This window comes from Alligator mississippiensis, chromosome 4, assembly GCF_030867095.1.
Source record: "Alligator mississippiensis isolate rAllMis1 chromosome 4, rAllMis1, whole genome shotgun sequence".
Lineage (NCBI taxonomy): Eukaryota > Metazoa > Chordata > Crocodylia > Alligatoridae > Alligator > Alligator mississippiensis.
In genome coordinates, this window is record NC_081827.1 from 191,235,989 (window position 1) to 191,258,932 (window position 22,944).

The following is a 22,944-nucleotide window of genomic DNA, read 5'->3' on the forward strand; positions in this document are numbered from 1 at the left end:
GTACAAACAGGGGCTTGGAACTGCAGGAGGAGTACTGTTTCTGTTCAAGACAGTGTTTTAGTGATGAAACCATCATGGTCCACCAAATATGCAAGAGGCAAAGAATTTTTTTTCTTGTTGGGTGGAGGGGATTGATATATTTTATCAGACCAACCATGTAGTTAGCTTTTGGGCACAAAAGAGCCACAGTTGTTTGTACCATCCAGGTTATGAAGAAGAATCATTCAGAGGAATGGATAGTGGTACACTAAGATCAGGTTTGCTTCACAAATCAGCACTACTGTCCTTCTCTGCAGCCCAACCGTTGCCTTAAATGCAGCTTCATCATCATGTAAGAAACCACCTGTGGAGCCTGCTGAGGAGCTGAATGGAAACGATAGCTTCTGGCTATCACATGGTCTAACTCAATATGTGTTGGAAAAAAAATTCACACGTCATATCACACCGGCTGAAAAAACAGCGTGCATCAGCAGTGCTGTAACAAGGAGTAAAGGACTCACAGCAGGTGTTAACATGCAGAGGCACAGAGCCTTATAGTAACACCTGTGTTTGTCTAATTCCAGCCAAAACAATTTCCTTTCCACTTGTAGAGAAGGATGAAAAAAAGAAAAATCTACCTTACAACCAGTAGTAGCAGACATTTCCTGCAAAGAAATTTACATAGTATTTCCCATGATGCTTTGCACTGTGGTTTTGCTTTGAACTTTTGCAGTTTGAGACAACTCCTTGGTAACTCCAATAACCCTACTGTCTCTTTGTGTCTCTCCAAAGCTGTCAGTACCAAACACTTGCAGATGGTATTCTCTCACAGTGCTTCATTTAATTGAATGAAAAATAAATCCTCTTATAAAATATTACCAATTTAGATGTGACTTATGGGGCACATATGATGCTTATTTTTTCAATTATATGAAAACTTGGAATGGTTAAAAATAGGAAGCCAAGTGTTCTGTGAAACTGGTATAGATTTCTAGCTTTGTAGGTGATTTTTCTTTCAGTTCTTACATAGCAGAAGGGACAAAGGAAATCAGCAACTAAACTGTATTTTCCTAGTATGTGTTTCACTCAGTGGACCCTTGATGCTTATTTCATGACTAATATATGCTGTACTATATGCACTTCTTGTTGTCACCAGAGATAACATTAAGTAAACTATCCCCTTAAGAAAAACAGCTTTTCTTGGCAATTGGAATATGGCTTGAGGAGCCAGCGCTGAAGACATACGGTACTATGAATGAGTGCTGTGTGTTAGTTTACTGGATCTGAGTCCAGGCACTATTTATACTGCAGCATATTCAGCACCAGATTGTTAAATCTTAATACTGAAACAGTGCATCGTTTAAATGTTTTTGTTCTGTTTATGCCCCATTTTCAAGCATTGGATATAGAGTAGCACTTGCTAACTTTTGTTTCTCTTGGACAAGACTTATGCTAACTGAAAACTTCTTGAAATACCCCTCCTTCCCTCCCTGCCCCCTCCCCCCCATCTATACTTGAGTATTTTACTGACACTTTGAACTGCCTGAGATACCCCAGCCCCTTCTAGTTTCCCACAAGGTAATGGTAATGAATAATGTTGTGAACCAGTATTTCAATTTCAGATATTTTCTCCAAGAAGCCTATATGTAGATATTGAAATGGTACATTGGAGAGGAGTAGTACTAAAATTATCTCTCACATGTTATGCAAAAGTGGAGAAAAACTATCACGGTGTCAAGTATATCCAGTTGTAGTGAATATCCTTGTGCTACCATTTGTCCCATGCATTACACCACTGATAAACCATCATCTTATAACCATTCTTTTCTTTGTAGGTCTAGGTATTTCCATCGTTACCTTTGTAGCCTATTTAGACTTGGTTCTTAAAAGTCTTGGTAAAGGGCTGGCTGTGAGGGAATGTTTTTAGAAATTGTAACTATTCCAGAAGTTTCCTGACAAGTTTTCTTGAGGGGCCCTATTATCATAAGTTTGTGGAAAGACTGTAATAACAACTTTTACGCTGACGTACAAAAGGTTACCATGGAATGGTGCTGTGAACTCTCCTTTGCTATTTGTGGCAGTTTTTGAAGCCTGACTTTTTTGGTTGCATTTGGATTTGTTAAATGTGCATGGACAGATCAGGGACCAAGTCCTGCATGTCATCAATTTAAATGGGATGATGTGAGTTTGGTCCTTTGAGGGATTGGGTCCAGAGAAGATATGCAAGTGAAGCTAAGGAAAGTCAGGAACTCAGCTAAGGAGATGGAGTAAAGAAGAAGATGGTAGCTAAGAGAGCCTGATATTTTACGCTGCTTTTGCTTTTTGAGCGTTCTTGGAAGTCCATTCCGGTCCAGTCTTAACAGACGTTTCCCACATTGCCTGTGGTATGATAGACCCTCTCTGAATGGAGAAAAGTAAACATGGTCCCTGGCCCAAAGACTTGACACAGTGGCATACAAGTTCATATTCCCCTGCAACAAGCTTGAGGAAGAAAGGTGTTGCTAGTGTTATGTAAGAGTAGAAGTATAAAAAGAGACCCACCAAATAAGCAAGCTATTTTCAATCTGTGGTCAAGGACAGATCTGTTGCTCTTTGCCAAAGAAAGCCACCATCTGCATGGTGAAACTTGTATCTGCAAGTGACCTCTACTTCATCAGTTCCAAATGCTGTGCACTCTGGGAATCACACCGCAGTCAGGATATAACTGTGTGCTGAGCCCACACAGGAATTTTCTTGTTCAATTCAAAACCAAATCTTATATTTACTTTGCAGGCTGTGAAATCAGGAGTGCAGGTTATTTAAAGCTTGCCTTAAAGTACAGGCTTTTGTGGATGAGGAAGTGTTTGGGGGAAGCATCCTTTGCTGCTTTGTAATAATTTAAGAAACAAGAGCATGTAAACAGCTCTCTTTAAAAATAATTTAAAATATATTCCTTCCTCTCTATGTAGTGAGTCTCAACTGATGGCTAAAAATAGCTGTTTCTACCAGTGTGCAAAAATATCAGTGCAGGTCTTGAATACTCAGAGTGAACAAATAATCAAAAGGTTCAGTAAGTAACCGATATTATGTGTATTATGTTCTTTTTCTTCCCAGGAATAATCAAACTTGGCCGATGGAACCCTCTTCCCCTCAGCTATGTGACCGACGCACCAGATGCAACAGTAGCTGATGTGCTACAAGATGTCTATCATGTTGTGACATTGAAAATCCAATTACAAAGGTGGGTGTTTCTGAACATCTGTCCTCCCCTATTCTCTGAGCTGCTCTGTCGATCACAGCATTACTATAGAGATTAGCATATCCTGTCTTCATTAGTTTCTCAGCTTTTCATGAAATAAAAAGGAAAACGAAGGGAAGAGTGGTTCACTGGGCAGCTTTCTGGTGAATGTTCCAACTGTTTTTACATTTTGTTTTCTGAAGCAGTGATGTGGTAGTATGGTGGGAGCAAGGAGAGAGAGTTGAATCATTCATTATAGTTCTGAAGCCTTTACAGGGGAACTTTCCACAACCCCTAATTTGATAGGGCCTCCAGACCTGATTAAATACATAGCACATTGTATTTGGAAATTAAATACTTTGTCTATTCCCAGGATTTGGGTTGTGACAGACTTTCTGCTACCTCTGGATAGGACAGAATGGGGAGGGGAGTTTGTTGTCTTTTTTCCCCACTGGTTTTCATCTCCACTGGCCATGTCAATGGGGAGGGGATCTTCTACTTCTCCATTTGGTAATTGTAAAGCTATTTTCTGCACAATCTTTGTGTTTCTTTTTTTTCACACCTTCTCTTTTTTGGCCCTTTAAAGATGCTTCAGCTGAGAGCTACTGAGCTCTGCCCTGGAAAGGGTATGGCATTTGCTGTTTTAACCCATACAGGTCTTTCACAAACTGCTATACTTAGGAATCACCATATTAAACACTTGCATGGTCTATCCACCATAGTCTTATGGTCAGGATACTTCTGCAGAAGGCTGGACAAGTAATGGAGAAATGAGCATAACATGATTATAGGTACAACACTTTCTAACTCTGTCATAATGAATGAGCCTCATTGTTTAGTATGTGAACTCCACCAAAAACTTCCAATTGCAGAAGCATCTTACAAAATAATAGTGTGTTTCTCCACGTTGTGGGTATGCATATGAAATCAGCAATCAACTGTTCAGTTGACCCTTCATGTAATGCCAGGGCAGTTCATGATGGCACTGTGCCCTTTTCCATCTCTCTTACTTCCTGGTTGGCAACATTTTGCTTCTCAAGAAGTCCTGGTTACCCTCAAGAAGTCTTACCCCAAGATCTGTGAATCTGGCACGTCCATTTTGACCAGTGCAAAGAGTTGGCTGGTGCCTGTCATGAGTGAAATAGAAAATGCTTTGTTTAGGGAAGGAATGTTCTCTTTCTGCATCAAAAGTAAATGACATGAAACAACATGTTTGTATACTGTTCTTGACAGCTGCTAATCAGTATCAAAATGTCTATAACTGAGGAGGCTCATGGAGAAGCTAACTAAAAGCTGCCTGTGAGTCTTCTAATTGAAACTAATATTCTAACTCTGGAAAATCTGGCTGCAGGGATGAAATGCATGCAGTTTTAGTAACACTGATAACAATCTGTTGCTGTCAGTGGGTCGAGTAGGGGTGGGCACGATACGGCCTGTGGGCTGGATCCAGCCACCAGCTGACTAGATCTGGCCTGCAGGTGGGTGTCCACCAATTGATTGGATCCAGCCTGCAGCTGCCCCTGTGGTCTTCTGCATAGGGCTGAACCCCACCATCTCCTGCCCAGGACAGCCTATGCCACCCTTGCCCACTAGTCCTGGCTGTCGTGCATAGCTCTCCAGTAGGGTTGCTCCCAGTTTGGCTGCAGCTGCCTGGGTACTGCTTGGCACCCCTCACCTCCAGTGGAGGCCCCTCCTCTCCCTCCTCCCACTGCCCCTGCTATGGTACTCCAGGTTGGGGGAAAGCTGCAGTCAGGTGGCTCTTGCTCCAGTGCATGGGGCTTCAGCTCCCAGCTACCTTCCACCCACTTGACTGCCCACAGGTGGTAGTTCATCATGCTGGGTGGGCAGAGTGGGTGGAAGGTGGTGGGAGCTGGATTTGGAGCTCCACATGCTGGGGCAGGAGCTACCCAGCTACAGCTTCCTCCCTGCCTGGAGTGGTGCAGCAGGGGCAGGAGGAGGAAGAGCTACTGGAGGTGGAGGGGAGCTGATCAGTACCCAGGCAGCTTCAGCTGCACCAGAAGCAGCCCTGCTGGGAAGCTGTGCGCCAGCTGGGGCCAGTGGGTACAGGCAGGAGCATGGCATAGCCCTATGTAGAGCAACATGGGGGGCAGCCATGGGCCAGATGGGGAGGGGGGTGGGCTGCATCTGTGTGTGTGTGAGGGTGTGGGATATGTGTGTATATGTATGGGTGTGGGGGGCAGGTGGTTGTGCAGGTGTGTGTGTATGTGGGGGGGAGGTGCCTGTGTGCTAGGTCCCGGGGGGGGGGGGGCAGAGGGCCCAGGTGAGCTCTGTAGCATGTGGTCCCTGCCCTTCTTCTCTCCCCTCGCCACTGGCTGGCTGCTGGGACCTAGCATGCAGGCAGCCCCCACACGCATGCACCCCCCCCCCCACACACACACAGATAGATGCATGCTCACTTCATCTCTCCACACCTCAATTCAATTTATTAAGGTTTCTGGCTAAATGCCATGCTCCTGAAAATGAAATAACACACCATAATATAAATACCTTTGAACAAAGTAACTGAACTAGAAATATTTTACTAAAAATAGAGCCCACCAACATAAGAACATTATTAATATAAATATAGTGGTAAAATGAGACATGAATCTATAATATTGTTGTACATAGACCCACAATTGAGACAATACAGTCAAATTTAATGTTAAAACGTATACTCCATATCAGTAATATGAGGATAATATCATATTAGTATTGATAATCAGTAATAAATATCCTTTATTACTGATTATTTATCAGTAATAAATATCCTTTATTACTGATTATTTATCAGTAATAAATATCCTTTATTACTGATAAATAATCAGTAATAAAGGATATTTAACTCTAATTGCCTCTGCCTTATAAGCAAAAATTGCAAGACGATTTACTAAATTTGTATCAGTTTGCTGTAAAAGCCAGTTTAATTTCTCTCCGTTTGAAAAATGTATCAATTTCTGCAAGAATGGTAATAAATAAGTTTTCCTTATGTCATTATATAAAGAACATTCTAAAACATAGTGGATAATTTATTATTGAGATCCAACTGTATATACCTCCTCCCCCCTGAATCTGATTTCCAAAGAGTATATAAAGTGGCAATATGAGTAGCTCTTGCCACTGCAAAATTATTCTTCCTGTATCCTCTGGGAAACCTGAATATCTCATATCCCCTGGAAAACCTGAACCTTTTCTATGGGGGAGAAAAATCTTTCATTATATTTGAGATACTATCCCATCCCAGAAAGTGCAAAAGTACAGGAAAGACAAGCTAACCAGGGTGATTGGAGAAGAGGGGGATTCTTAATATCTTCTACATAGCATAATTTAAGCAGACAAGATGGTAAAAGGGGCAGGGTTTTAAACCAAAATCCTGCCATTCTAATAATAATATTAGTTAAAATAGAATCCATTCCAGTCTCTAATTAATCAAAAAAGGTGCAGGAGTTGAAGGAGGAAGAGCCAGAAGAGCCCTAAGAAACTTGTCCTGAGGATCTACATCATTACTAGTGCCTCCCACCCCATACTTCAGTGCCATATAAGATCTGAGAAGTAACTTTGGCTTTATATGCTGATATATGAGCTTGGACTGATTGTCCTGGTGTGGTTTCATAAAATTTGTTTATAGCCACAGCTGATTGAGCTGCCTTAGTTTTAACTGACTGAATATGATGTTTCCATGATGGAGAAGCTGTGAATAACACACCCAAATACCTATAAGTTTTGACAACTTCAAGGTTGGTTCCCCCGCCATGTTCCATGGATATTTCATCAAACAACTTCCCCAATACATTATTTTGGATTTAACATAATTTATGTCTCTCCACACCTCTTCTACACACACTTATACACCTCAACGCCCCCCACTCTGCCACACACACTCCACCCCCCACCATGTGGTGGAGTAAGACTTTATTCTGAGCTATTATGCAATCACCTCTGTATACACTACTAAAAAAAATCAGGACCAAAATTTTTTTTGTAATAAAATTAAAATATGTTATAGTAGACGTTTGGTTTTCAGTATATGATTTGGTTTTCATTTACGATTTGCTAAAATTATATCTTCTGAAATCTTTTATGCATGTGGCCCTTGGCAGCTCACCAAAATGTGTTAAGTGGCCCTCAAACCAAAATAATTGCCCATCCATGGGATAGAGGGTACATCCTAAATCTCTCCATCATTCATTACTTTTGATCACAAGAAACTGCTGCCTTAACTGAAAGAAGTGCCTGGAAATGTGCTAAAATGACTTAAGTCCTTCCTTGAAGAGTGTGGACACATGAATGCTTGGAGCCCTTTGAAAAGGGGAATGTCTCAGAAGGGAAGCAGCTGGTATGTTCTAATTGTTATGTACAAATGAGCTAAGAACAATTCAAATGCAACAAGACCACTCAAACTTTAGCGCCCCTTCATCCAGGGTTAAAATAGATGCAAATCAGTTGACTGATATGAACCTGATCAAGATAACTTGATGCTAGTGGAAGAGTATGATGTTTTGAAGAGTTTGTAGCTATGATAATTTCATTTAGTTGGAGGCACACTACTCAGTTGGTCTGTTGTGCAAGTTAGGTGTTTTCTTGAGTGCTTCACTGACACTGACTCCCATGATAGCACCCATGAGAAATGCTTTTGTCATCTCTGCAGACAGTGACCTGACCTCCGTTAAAAATGTCTTTGTGACCTTTTAGGTGGATGACAGCAGCATAATACACTTAAGGCAGCTTCAGCTAGTATTAAGCAAGATGCCTCAAAGGTATGAGCTACCTATCAGCACACTGAATCTATCCTCCCCTCTCTACACTGTCCTGATACAAAATATCAGGTCAAGTTCAAGGTCCCAATGCTTACATTTAAGCTGTTCAGTAGCCCACATTCAGGATAAGTAAAAGATAGTCTGATGCCCAGAAATAAAAATGGTAGTCCACTCTTTGGGCAGTGGAGGCTTTCAGCTATGAGGATGAAGCTCACTGATACTGGAAAAGGAACTTTATCAGGAGTTGGTAACAAAGTCTTGGGGCTTAAAGACCACTAGAAACTTCTTCCTGCTGCTAGTTGCAGTTCCTCAACCTGCCTCCTTGAACCTAAACACGGAGTATGTGTACATTTTTTAAAAGCAAACCCTAAAAAAACTCTACCCAAACAAAAGGCTCCATCCACTTATGTGCACATCAGAGGGTCTGAGTGAGAATGTTAGGAACACTGATTCTACCTTTTTAGAAGGCTCTTGTCTACTGCACAAAGGTAGTCTAAGAAAATGCCTAGAATAGACTTTGTCCTTTAGATCAGTGGTGTTCAACCTACAGCCTAGAGACTGGATTTGGTTCACAACACAGTCCTCCTGCCATGGGGTGGGTCTCTCGCACATGTCTAGAAATTTGGCAGCTGGGGAGCAGCTTCTGCTCAATTAACATGGCCCCATGTGCCAAATTGAGCCAGCATAATCTGGCTCATGGAGTCAGTTTGCAGATGGATCTGGCCAGTGCACCAAGTTGCACCAGTGGACCAATTCTGCATGCTGATATGCACTGGATCTAGCTTGTGGACTGGCCCTGCGCTGCTACTCTGGCTCATGGGGCTGGTTAGGCTGAGCACCACTGCTTTAGACCAACCATGCAAAGTCATGCTTCTCTGGAGTTAGGGGTAGTTATTGCTTAGTCATTTTTAAATATGTCAGCAGTATATATTTTTCCTAATCTAAAAGAAGCATCTCCCTGCGTCTGAAGAGGCTGCTTTTCCCTCGTTATTCGGGTGGCCTTCTTTAAGCAGAGCTCTTCCTACTTCTTTGGGTTCTAAGAGGAAATGGCTATGCACACATTATACCATGCAGGATTAGCTACTATTCCTGGCATATACTGTAATTTTCTTAGTTGCGGTATATATTTTGCTTGCGGAAAGCAGGGAGAATTGACCCTTGAAGAGTCTGAAGAGGGGACTGTAAATTGGGGCTGGCTGCACAAAGATTTATGGCTGTTGCATGCAGAGAGCAGGTATCCTTGCAAGGGATGTTTCCATCTGCTTATTCTTCTGCTTTCTGTTTTTAACAGTTGTTCAAAGTTGGAAGACTTGCCAGCAGAGCAGTGGAACCATGCCACAGTCCGCAATGCCTTAAAGGAACTGCTCAAAGTGATGAATCAGAGCACATTAGCCAAAGAATGCCCACTCTCCCAGGTCAGTGTTTAAACCAGACCTAGAGAAAGTCTGCTGTATGAAATCCAAATCAATAACCTATTTAGCTATTTTAGTTTTGCAAATTCTAGAAATGTTTGATTCATTTCTCATTTTAATTCAAAAGAAGAAATCCTATTTCTTGGGAGAAAGATGTCATCAGTCTTTTAATTGTGATGTATTTGTTTCCCGAAAGAAATATTGATTGGATCAGTTGGTTTTGCCCTGCACATCAAAGGGAGCCCGAATTTTCCATGCAGGCCATCTGCAAATGTTGCAGTAGTTCCCAGTTATGCCTGTTCTATAATTTGGACCTACACATAGCTTTAATCAGCCTCTGATCATGATGAAATTTATATGACTCTTATAGATGGGGTGATAATTTCTAGGAAGCTGCAGCAAAAGTGTGTGTGTACGTGTATGCATGTGCACATAAGTATATGCAAAAGGAAAACAAATCCCATGTATCTGTTTTGTCTGACAACTTTGCCACTTACCATGATATCCTGGTTAAGGATGAAAGCAGTAGTTCAGACCTCTGATGATACTGTGAGCTCTAATTGGAAACATATTTCAGATTCTAATATCAAGACCTAAATGCATTTGGCATGGCCAAAACTTGAACACCTGTTGATTCATAAAATACAGGACAAAACAACTTTGCTAGGACATAGTTAGAGCTGATATTGCTTTCTGTTCTCTTAAAAAAAAAAAAAAAAAGAGTATTAATAATAATATTAGTATTATATTAATATTACTTCCACACCATTCCTCAAAAACTCCAAATCCCCTGTATGTTAAAATCTCAGTGAACTTTCTAACATTGATCCAAACTTTGCCCTCCTGTGGGTGACTTCCACTTACGTTAGAGGTCCTGACCATAGGGGCTAGGAACAGACATTACACATAAATCAGCTTAAATGATCAGAAACTGGTTTAATCCTGTAACAAAACAGACATTCAGTGCACATAAACCAGTTTCAAAATGGCCAAAACCAGTTTGAGATAAACCTGGTTGAATGTAGTATCAGACTCAACTGATTTGGCTTAAACCGGTTTATGCAATGTCTGTCCCAGACCCCTTCCTGGTTTAACTTTAAACCAGAGTCCCCCAGCATCCCAGCATGTTCTCTGGGCTGGGCCTTCTGCTTCTCAGCTGGAGCAGGGACAGGTAGGGACAGGCAGGGGCAGGGGTCTGGCCAGAAAGGGGTTTAATTCACCCCTCCCTGTACCACTGGCAGGGACCCGAGCCAGGTTCGCTGGGTGCCCCCCCTTGCTTCTGCAGCAGCACCATGGCCCCTGAGGCAGAGGGGGCAGGAAGGGGGGTTATTCTCTCCTGTACCCCCACTTCTCTGGGGAGATTGCACCTGGGTCTGCCTGCCCTGACCACCGCTCGCTCCCTGCTTGGGGTAAGAAGCAGAATAAGCCTCCTTGTGCCCCCTCCACTGGATGCTGGAGGGAGGTGGAATAGCTCCCATCCCTGCCTGGCCGCTGGAGTGGTGAGGTGGGAGTGACTGTGATGGGTGCAGCAGCTCCAGTCATAGTGCTGGGGAGCACAAGTCCCTTCCTGGCACGGGGGCCCTGTTATGGAGCAGGCAGAGCTGCGGTGGACTGTGAGCAGCAGCACCGGGGCCTGGAACAGGCCCGAGTTATCAAAGTCTTCCCTTCGCCAAGTGCCGTGGTCTGTAGCAGCTTTCTTCACCCTGGAGCATGCCCCCCCTGCTGCCCCTGTCATGGTTGCTCTCCCCTTACCACTCCAGTGGCTGTGTGGGGGCGGGGGCAGGGCCAGATGCTGGTGGGCAGGGCTCCTTTAGGCAGAGGGCAGGGAGCATGGTTATTCCACCCTCTGCCTCCAGGGCACCTCAGTGGGTTTTGCCCACTCTGACCACCATGGCTGCCTGCTTTGTGGCCAGGGCAAGCGGCAGGGTAAGTCCCCTCCACCAGATACTGGAGGGAGCGGGGCAGGAGGGGGGTTATTTTTCTGCTTGCCCTGGGCACAGAGTGAGTGGTGGCAGCAGTGACAGTGGCTGGGGCATGCAGACCCCACTGCAGTATCCCAGGGGCAGAGGGAGGAATAACCCTGCTCCTGGCCCCCCACCTAAGGGGCCCTGCTCCCTGCAGCTGGGGGGGGGGGGAGTGACCATGCTGGGGCAGCAGCTCCTGTCATGCTTTCCCAGAGTGCAAGTCCCTTCCCAATGGGGTGCCATGCTGCATGATGGGGAAAGCTGTTACAGACCATGGTGCTGGGGGTGGGCTTGGAGTGCTCTGGGCCCCGGTGCTACTGCACACAGCCTGCTGCAGCTCTGCCTGCTCTGCAGTGGGGTCCCCATTCCAGGAAGGGGCTTGTGCTCCCTGACACTATGACAGGGGCTGCTGCAGCAGCCAGGTGGGGATGCATAAAGACGCCAGCCAGCAGGGCCCCTTAGGTGGGGGGGCAGAGACAGGAGTTATTCCCCCTCCCTCCAGTGTCTGGTGGATGGGGCAGGAGGGGGCTTATTACTCTGCTTGCCCCAAGCAGGGAACGAGCGGTGGTGGTCAGGGTGGGCAGACACACCTGCAGTCGCCTGGGGGCAGTGGAGGTAGAGGGGAGAATAACCCGTCTTCCTGCCACCTCTGCCTCAGGGGCCATGGCAGCCTGATGCTACAGTAGTGAGGGGGGAGCATACGGCAGACCTGGCTCAGGTCCCTGCTGGTGGGCCAGGGAGGGGGGAGCTAAACCCCTCTCTGGCAAGTTCAGCCTGGACTGGCTATGTCCCAACAGCACAGGAGGGCTGTGCGAAGCTTTGGTTGGTGATTCAATTCAGAGGAGATTCGGCCTGATTTGGCAGCCAAATCTCCGAATCCAAAGTGAATCGGGAGACCAGTAAAAAGGTCAAAATTAATTCAAAGCTCTCCAAAAAGATTTGGTAATTTGGGCAGTTCCCACTTGCTGCTGCAGGTAGCTGGACCTGGATTCCATTCTGGTAAGTAGGGGGCGGGGGGGCTGGAGGAGGGGGAAGGGGACCATAGGGGCACCCCAGTCCCGGCCCCATCCCCTGCCTGCTCCCCCAGCCCCCCCTGAGTGCCCCCCAACCCTTGCGTGTCTCTCAGTCCCATCAATGGATGCCCCACCCGGCCCTAGCATCCTGGTGTTTAAAAAAAAAAAAGAAGAGAAAAAGAAAAAAGCCTGCACTCACTGTCTGCTGCAGTGGCCATCGGGGCCTCTGGGGGCTCATGGCTCACTTTTTTTTTCTTTTTCTTTTTTTAAAGTGCTGGGACGCTGGGCCCAGGTAGGGCAGCCATTGATGGGGTGGAAGAGTGGGCAGGGGATAGGGCCTGTTCAATTCAGAGATTCTGCTGATTTGGCAGTAGCCGGATCTCTGAGTGAGATTCAGCTGAATTGATTCAGGACAGTGATTCGAATCACCGAATTGAATCGCTGTCCCCTGAATCAGCCCAATCCTAATCTGAAGCGAATGCTAGCCACTTTGCACAGGCCTACAGCACAGGCTCTCTGCAACCAAGCACATGCTCTTCCACCCCCCCCCCCCCCAGCCTGAGCAACTGCAGGCATGTACCTGCATTTCCTCAGCTCAGAGGGAATGTCTGTGCTGTTCCCAGCTGGTTCAACCTAAGTAGGTTAGAGTAACTTGCACAGGTTGAATCAGCTCAGGCTCTAGTTATTCGAATGTCTGTCTCTAGCCTTGCTGAGCAAAACTTAGGGTATGTCCATACTGAAGATGCATTGTGGATAGCAGAGGGATATTTTAGCTGGCTTTAGGGGTACTAACTTGGATACTAGAAGCAATCTAGTTCTAGCAACCCACTGCTTGAATGAGCAAGGTGAAATAGCTCAAGTGGTGTTCCATGCTGCTGGAGGTAGACTGCTTCCAGTAGTCAACCATCTTGGGTATCTCTGCACTGCACAGAAGCTTGAAGTGTAGATTAGTCTTGAGTACTCAACATGAGGATGCATCTCAACATGAGGATGCCTTGTGGTGTTGTATGGTGATTTGCCCCATGCCAACTTTTGCAGCTTGTAATGGAAAATTTATTTGAAATTGATCATAAAATAGTTGTAAGGCTTTTCATATCAAATTTGCCATTTTTTTTTTTATTAAAAGAAAATTCTAGCTGTCATCACTATAAACTCAGCCAAGCATCAGTAAATTGGTCATGAACTACAACTAGCAGCTGAAATTCTCTAAAACAGGTTCTTCTTGATTAGATTTGTGGAACTCCAGAGAAGGCTATAGGGTACAGAGAGAAAACACGGGGCGGTCATTCAGCAACTTCATTTGGTATTTAGCATGGTCCTGAGTAGAAGCTACTTCACCTTCTCATGGCTGGGTGGATTTCCAATGATAATAGGAAGGGAAAAGCCATGTAATCTATGTTAAATACTAAAGGAACCAGACGTGTTTCTAAATATACAGTCACAAAGTGATAAATAGGTTGGTGCTACCTTTGCAGAGTAGTGCATAGCTTTATTTCCAGAAGGAGTGCTGCAAGAGGAGGAATCTGATTGGTTAATCAGGGCCTCAGTAGGTGCTTTGATGCATTTTTATAAATCTTGTTCTCTAAAAATGGCCTGTCAAGAGGTGAAATTAGATGAGATACCTGCAGCTCTAGTGAGTGAATATACCTGGTCTTCAGTCCTGTACCTCTGATTGAGCTAGAGATGCAGAGTGATCAATAAAACTGGCCTTTAACTTTTGGTCTAGGCAATGAATGTTTTCCATCAGTTTCAAAGTCTTCCATAGGGAAATATTGAAGTACCTCTTTTAAAAACTGTTCCTGAAATGCCCTAGTAAAATTACTAATGGCAGAGCTCTAGGAAGGAGACATCTTGCTTGAGTACATATATGGAGAAAGAATCTGCAGGGACATCCCTTTGTAGGTTGTGAGAAAGTTGTACATGCATACTTTCAGGCATGTGCTTAAGTAATATGTTAGATGGAAACAGAGCCCTTAATCCGGGCCAGAATGAATTCATTTCTTGCATTAGAGTGACACAAAGTTTTAACCTCTATTGTTGGGGCTCACAAGATGCAAAAGATAGTGGAAGGTTGTGTAGAAACTGTCTATAGCCATAATCTGAATTTGCCTCTAATACAATTCCTTCTCCCAAATCAGTTCTAAAAAAATATCGTGCCAAATGTGAAATGTCATTACAACCCCCTTGTGGTTAATATATTATTGACAGCAGCAAATTACAGGGAAGTCTCCTAGGAGTTGAACTGCAGAGTAAATGCTGCTGTTTATTAATGTGTTCACAGTGCATCAAGTTTTTCTTGGTACAGAAGTAGAAAGAGGCAGCATTGGGAGCCTTTTTCTTACCAGTGACAGTGCTCCATCTCTTGTTCTTGGTGTGAGCACTTTGTGTAGCCCAGATGAGGCTTCTGATTGCCACCAATGGGAAATGTAATCATTCACTTTGATTTAAAATTGTTCTATTTTTCCTGCTTGGTGTATTATATATCTGCTGCTTAGTTGCCCTTAGCATAGAGCTGCTGTTCAAATAAATACCTTCCAGTTAAGTAAGGGCGGGTAGGGGGAGAAATCCCAATTATTTTAGCCTTTGCATCTTCCATGTGTATTCTACTAATTATTTTACTGTTATCTGTCTACTTGTGTTTTTGTCTACTTGTGCTTTTTTATTCTATTTCTGCCCCCCATAGTTTTCTCCTTTTATTTTAGTTTGTTTACATGGCTCCTACTTTACTTCCAGAATAAGTATTCACCTCATGGCAGCTTTTTTTCCAAATGGCTGTGACGGAGTTGGCTGTGCACTAATCCAGCATGTCTGCTACCTGTATAACCTGGTTTAATCTGTTCCCTCCTTAAATATTTTCTCAGGGTAGATGCTTAGTCTAGAGCTTTATGTTAGGGAGTTCACAAGAAGAGCAATGATTTTCCTTGCTAGTCTCTTCAGTCCAGGTACTTTTTGTTTTTAACCAAGGATGTGTTTGCTATTTTATCAAATTGAGCTTTCCCCAGTGGGAAGGAAAGTTAATAGATCCTGTAAGAGTCCTACTGATAAGGAAGGGGAGGTGGGGCACAGGTCTGCTTTTTTTTCCATTTCAGCACCACTCCAGGCCTAATCTTAGTTATGTTAATTTGCTCTACAATGTAGAGAGAGACCTGATCAGAGAACAAGCTCTTTATGAATGACCTCTATTTAAGTAATTTTTCCTACAATCACCCAGCTAAAATAACCCAAAATTAAGTTGCATTTAAAAAATGTGAATCTGCTCACTGCTGTTACCTCCATTCTGTTACACCGTCGTAGTACTCCTATTTCCTCATGTTGACTTCAGAACAAAGAAGATTTATGGGAAAGGGATTGTTGCTGACTACCACAATGCTGGGTTTCTCTCTCAAAATATTGATTTTAATTAGAAAATTATATCTGAGTTCTGAAAATTAGAGCCTCCACTTAAAAATTCCTTTAGCTGTTTTAAGAGGCTACTGTGCTGTACCACAGCACCATTCAAGTGGAAATGTTAAAGTGAAAGGGAAGGAGGATCTTTTTGTTTAAGGTGAAATCACACCTTGAAGAGTAAAATGAATTAGTATCATCCAATTTTCTTAAGGAGACTCTCTAAAGTCAATTCATTTTATCCTCCTAAATCCCTAAAATTCAAGAGGTCAGGGAAAGCTCAACTTGTTTATTTTTTGCAGCAGAGCAACAGAGTAGGCTGAAGGTAGTCTGAATCTTGAGCAGTGTGGGCTGTATTTGCTTTCTTAAAGCACTGCAAGTAGGGTAAGCCAGTTGTGAGCCTCGTATCTTAACAGAAATGGGTAAGGTCCTGTTTTATATGCGAGTCCACAGGAGCTGGTGTGCCAGAACTTAAACCAAACATTGACAACATGCTGTCCCTGTAACTGATCCACTGTGAAGGGATGTTATAAAAGGTGCCAACATTTTTCTGAAATCAAGGATGACTATGGGCATAAAGAAAATCTGATTTTGAGACAAGGTTCGCTGGCTCACACAGCTCATTAAAGCTCTTGATTTGAAAGTGAAAATGTGTGATGCAAATGTATTTTGCACAGGAACAAATAGCCATATGATGAAAAGATTTAGCTTTGGAAGAACTTAAAAATGTTGTTATTAATTACTTGTTCTTTAAAACTGAATGGGGGGATAAGAGGGTACCCTATTAGTAACAAGTCTTGTTCTACCTTATGGCCAAAACCCACCCCAAATGTAAAGTATCATTTCAATAAAATGGCTCTACCTCTTTACTTCCAATTATCTTGTACCAGTAGTCTGCTCAGAGGGCAGCTGCAAGGGGTAGAGGTTGATGGTGGCTAAACACTTGGAATCTTCAGCTCTGTCACACTTAGTTGTGTTTGTTGGTTACTTTGAGTTTGTACTATGTTTAGTTTAATCTGCTCTGAATAGCTCTGTTAATTTCTCTGTTGGGTGATTTTTCACACAAGGGCTAATCACACGTTTCTATAAATTATATTAATTTAACTTATTTGCCTAACTGTTGTTCTGCAGCAAGTAGCATGGATGTTCTCTGATTCTTGGCTGTGTGGTCTTGCTGCAGTTGGAAGCAGAACAGAAACATCTGAAAAGCATTATTTGGATTATGCATGCTGGAGCATCTAATCTTACCTTTAGGATCTGGTTCCTAAATCACAGTTGTTTTCACCCATTGTTGCCTACTGTGTGTGTCCCCAACATGACTGCCTATAGTTATGTTATTAGTGTGAAGATTCTCTGACACTACAGGAACAAATTGAAGTGACAAGTCAGTGCAAGTTGCAGAAACAGGTCTTAGTTTATACTGCATCTTTTTTGCATTATTAGTGAACCAGTATAATTGCTTCTGGGGATGGTGTAGGAAATAAAGCCAGTTTGGTGTACTTTAACTGCAACTGGTTTAGATTTTAAAGGCACGAATGGGTGATCAGTGTGAGCTTGCATGCTACTTTTCTTTGGAAAAGATTTTTAATTATGTTTTTAACGCACGTTTTCTTCCTCTGCTCTCAGAGTATGATTTCATCCATTGTAAATAGCACATACTATGCCAATGTGTCAGCAACCAAGTGCCAGGAGTTTGGGAGATGGTATAAAAAGTACAAGAAGATTAAAGGTAAATTGACTTTAGTTATTCTTAGTTTCCAAGCCAATGAACTGATGTTGACTGTTTGATATGTTTTAAGTAAGAGTAATAATAAGTCTTAATAATATTAGTGAATTTGCTTGAAAATAGGGCACAGTTGCAGCATACTGGAATTAAATCCAATGCTTTACAGTTAAGGATGGTGTGAATATAAAGGCCATTTGAAGCAAACAGCTAGTCGCATCACATTTTAGATTGTAATTATATTGAATTGATCAACTATGTGTGTGACAAAAGTAAAACAGTTTGAGAAAAAATCTGCTCTAACAGATCAAGTTTTAAAAGTGAACTCTTTCTGCAAATCATCTTTATCATATTTTATTCATGAAAACTAAAAACCTGTCCTCTTAAATTAAATATGCCCTTGCTGGTGTCTTCAAATCTTTTTCATGTCACACCATCTGAAATTTGGGTATAAGTGGAGCTTTTGAGACCAGGCTATTTGGAAACGTCGGAATTCATTCAGTCCTGCTTGTCCCATTGACACAAAGATGAAATCGGCTCATTTTTATTGTACAAAATGGAATAATATTAATTGATGAAATGCTAATGTTTGAAACAGTAACATTATTTTTTATAGGTTCTTCATACTGCCTCATCCCTGTAATGTCTGAACGCCTGCCAGGAGTGCATTAGGTGGTGTGCCCAACATCTGTCACCTGTAGTTCATTATTTTATTCATCTGTTCCTCAGGGGGAGAATTCTGTGTGCACTGTAGTGTTCTATTTTGGTAGGAGTTTATTTCTGATAACATGCAGACTCCTGTATATTCAAATCCATGGTCATATTCATATAAGAAGAAACTGTTGAAGAAAGTGTGCTTTGCACTAGAAGCAGAAGGTTGTGAGATCTGTGATGGTTCTTTTGTTCTTCCTGAAAAAAACTAATCTTCCACAGAGAACAGCTTTGACCTGTAGCTGGTGTTCTTCAGTGTCAGTCTCATCATTGCATGTTTGAAGTAGAAAAGAAAGATTCCTTCCCTGAAGTAAGGCATTGGCCATTTGGACACTTTTGTTCATAATTTTCTTTCATCAGCCAGAAAGGGCATGTGTTCACAAGCCATGGATTGAGATTCTTTTATAATGTCCAGTACTTCCTGCAGAGTGAAAGTTCTGAATGTACAGCTGTTCATGAAACTCATATGTTTCAAAATTTTACCCTCAATCCTTTGCTCTTAAAAGCTAGAATGTAGAGGGAAACAGGAGGATGCTTTTTGATTTTGTTAGAACAACATGGAATTACTTTAGATTTCTGTGGGAAGCGTCTTCATGAGACGAGAGTAGTTAGAATGAACTTGCACAGGGTATCAGGGGAAATGCTGAAGGATCCATTTTCCCCCTGCACCTGGCTATGTATGGCCCATTTACTTTCATATGTGTCTACATGTGTGCATGGAGAATGAAATATACCTTTCCAAGCTCCTCTATGCATAATAGTTATGTTTGTGCAACAGGAGAGAGAATGTTTTATGGTAAAAAGGTTAGTGGAGAAAATTACCTTAGCTCAGGTAAAAGTGGGGAGAGTAGGAATTGAAGGTACATTTCTTTTCTTCTAAAATTACATAGGGATCATCTACAAATTCTGATTTGGATACTTACTACATTGTTAATAGTTACCCTTGTGCCAAGTAAACTGAATAGTTCCTTTTTCTGAGCCACACAATGGTGCTTTAGAGTAAGTGTTTTTATTCCTCTAAATGTTGCCTCCTATAAAAAGGATTTTTAAAGTGTTCTAACATATCCTCTTGGCTCAAAAATATCAAAGGAATCAAATAGCTTCAAGGTCATTTGGTGGTTTGCTTTTATTTGCTGTTACAGGAGAAAAGAGATGGGCTTCCCATTTCATTAGGGTAGGGTGTAATGCCAGTTCCAGAGGCACTGGAAACCCTTCACTGTAGTGTTCTTAGAGTTGCCACTACAGGCTCTAAGTGTTTCTAGCACGCTGCGCTCTTCCACTTTCTTCCTTTCTTAGAGCATTCGGTTCTTCGAGCTCTTTCTTTTTTTAGTTAGTAAGTGCACAGTTAAATTGTTAAGTGCAGTAAAAGCAGAATGAGACCTTGATTTCAATCAAGAGGTCAAGGATCCAAACCTAAAGAGTTTGCCAGATAACTGTGTATATGTGCTATTCAAAGAGATGCAGCCAGTCGTTGCTGTTTAGAAATGTATGTGTGTGTTAGTAGGAGGAGAAAAGGGAAGGTTAAGGTATGTGTGAAATAAACACAAGCTGCTATCAAACAGTTCAAGTAGTGTTGATTCATCAACCAAACGAGTGGGAGGGAAAACAAAGAATCCATGACAGGTACAGTGGTGTATAAAAAAGAAACTGCTATGGGATTTAATTGTAATCTTAAACCCATGGAAAGGAAATATTTATGACTTAATTTTGCTGCATTTAATTTCACATCTTTCTTTCTTTGTTATCATTTCACTTTTATTTCATAGCCCAAAAGTCTAAAGAATGTAATATTTGAACTCAGTGACTTCTTTGTAAATTTTGATTTCTACATAGCTCTTCTTATTTTTATTAAATGTATCCACCTTGATGAAAAAAAGTATAATAGCAGCAGCAGCCTTTGCCTTTAGAAACAAATTCTGCCTTTGGATATAATTGACTTGTATGGTTTGGACCAGCACACACAAGTGCGAGGCAAGATTTGTTTATTAGAAAGTAAAAACAACAAACAATTCACATGCACTGTGGTAAATACAAAATAGGAAAGAGCTTGAAACTAACTTTATTAATGTTGCAAGCGAAATGCAGTCTACAGTGTTAAATGTGGTTCCTATTATCTGCTAATGTCTGTTTTAATAAAACAGTGGGAACTAAATGGTTGCTTCTTAATCAAAACCATGATTTCCTAAACATAAGCTATGTGATTCTGTTACAAATTGCCACATATAGATCTCCTAGGTCAAACTTTTTTCCTTTCTCATAGAAATAAATAAACAGTAAAATAATTGTACACTCTGGAAGATCAAAGTAAATACAACTAAAGCCATGCAAAAATAAAGTTTCTGGGAAAAGAAGAAAAGAATCAGGTTGCAGAGCATATATTTAATGTTTAAATAAATATAAGAAAGTGAACAATCAATAATTTGATATCATTAACAACAGATGTAAAAGCTGTATACAAATGGAATTGTATGAATTTTGAAGTAAACATTCTCAGTGTGCATTCTGTTGAACATACTGAATATATGGCTAAACTATTTACACTTTATAATTTTAAACAGTTTTCAGTTAGTACAGCTCCGCATGTTCATTTTGTCTTGTGTCAGGGCCCTGCTAGAATAAGATTCTGGCTTGATTTATTCCCCACCCTACCCATCCCCTTAAGGTTTTAAGATATTCACAGTTTACTTAGTGGCACGGGAGTTAGTATACAGACAGATGCGGGGAATTTACTAGTGTGAGAATTGGGGTTTGTTTGTTTTTTTTGGTCTTTTCTTGCCTGTTTAGTCTAGCACATGATATATGCATTAGGGCATAGGTGAGTGGACAGTTGTGCAAAAGACAGTTAAAAAAAATCTTTCTGATCTTTAGGGTGAACAGTATTTAATATTTTGTGTGTGGGCTGAAGGGGATTGTATTAATGAAGTTCTAAGTGTAAACGTATAAAAGGTTCAAAGCAAGAAAGTAAAGATTCTTTGTCCTTTCCATTCAGTGCATATGTAACACTTTTAAACAATACTTACATTATCAAATCTATATCAATTTTGCAGCATATATGCATGTTGCATATGTTAATATTCTTACACAAGTCTTCCATTTTAATTTTTAATTTGAATTTTAAAGTTGCAGGGTTTCTCTTTCTTTATACTTCTTTATAAACAAAATTACTTCTGCTATATCTACAGGAAGTGTCTCCTGATAGATACAGAACTAAACTTCATCTAAGGAGACTTGGGTTCTCCTCTCAATTCTGTCGCTTGATAATGATACTGAACTTTTCTGAAAAGCATCACCGAAGTATGATTATGGTTATAATAATCTGCTTGCCCTTCAGAGGGTTGGAACAATTATTATATAATCTACATCTAGAGGTGGGGTAGAGCATTTATGTTCGACTCTGATGCACACAAAACACAGCAATGGGTGGCAGAAAAGGAGTCTCAATACAAGTTCAAGTGCCACTTATGGACCATTTTACCTACCTAGGAAAGTATAAATGAGAGCAAGGTCATGGAAGATGTGGGTGCATAGCACCTTTGAAATTCTGAATAATTAGTTTAATACTTTTAGCACAAAAAATACAAAATTCAGTCTGTGATCCAAAAGTGTTGTGATCTTCTGCCACCCATTGCTGTGTTTTGTGTGTATCAGAGTCGAACATAAATGCTCTGCCCCACCTCTAGATGTAGATTGTATAATAATTGTTCCAACCCTCTGAAGGGCAAGCATTATCCCCATTTTACAGATGCAGAAACCAAGGCCCAAGGTGGTAAAGTGGCTTGCCCTTCATCACTTACCAGCCAAGTGACAGAATTGAGAGGAAAACCCAAGTCTCCTTAGATGAAGTTTAGTTCTGTATCTATCCGGAGACAGTTCCTGTAGATATAGCAGAAGTAATTTTGTTTATGTTCCCAGTTTTGTTTTGTGCATAATTTTTTACAATGTTTTATAGATTCACGTTGGTTCTTCCTTTGTGAAAATTAGTACTACTTTTTAAAATAACTGTATATAAAGAATTTTCACTGAATGAAATGCACAGAAATGATTCATTCATTGTCCAGTATTTTGAATTTGGATCACTTTAGGTAAACTTTTGCTAGCAGTTTCTCAGCTACTCTTGGTTTTTTAAAAAGATGTATTCCCTTCCCAAGTGTCTACCTGCTTTTAGTTTTATTGAAAAAGATCATCATCACATCAACATTTTCATTATTTATTGTCTTTTTAATGAACACGCATATTTTTTTCTTTGCCTGAAAACTTAACTTGGATTTAAGGGAAAAGACCATCAACAAATAATAGGCAAACAAGAAACCAAGAAGTCTTTGTCTGTTGGTAATAAGGTTCTTTACTTCTAAGATTAGTGACAATCCAAATAGTGCTTCTTTTTGGCATAAGTTCAGAGACCTTGGCTCTGGCAGTCTTTTGTGAGGAGATGAGCCTCCTGGCATAAATGAATAGTGCCCAATTATTTTTGATTTTGATAGTTCAGGACTTAGCTGTTACAGGAGAGGGATCATATATCTCCCTTAAACTGAGAGTCTGTTTAGTCTGATATTTTTGGCTGTTCTTGATTTTCTGATATTTCTAATTTGTTGTTGCGGGCTCTCTTATTCTTTGAAAGCATGTTTACTTTCTGAGACAGACTGATGGAATCTATTTTCTGATCATCATGGATCTAACTGACATCACGGTAGTAGAGTATTTAGAAACAGCAGCATCTGAACTGGCTTCCAGCTTTCTTACTCTCAGGCTGCAAAAGTCCACTCTAATTCAGGGTAGTATTTTAT

At 41.4% G+C, this 22,944-nt stretch overlaps 1 protein-coding gene across 1 annotated transcript in view; it reads left to right on the top strand.

Annotated features, from left to right (window-relative positions):
- Positions 1-22,944, top strand: part of SATB2 (SATB homeobox 2) — a gene marked incomplete at its 5' end in the record, with an annotated part of 125,420 nt that overhangs the window by 23,528 nt on the left and 78,948 nt on the right. Inside the window, 3 exons of the mRNA XM_059727222.1 lie at positions 3,073-3,199; positions 9,245-9,368; positions 17,353-17,455. Coding sequence (XP_059583205.1) covers positions 3,073-3,199; positions 9,245-9,368; positions 17,353-17,455 — 354 coding nt within the window. The remainder of the gene's footprint in view (positions 1-3,072; positions 3,200-9,244; positions 9,369-17,352; positions 17,456-22,944) is intronic.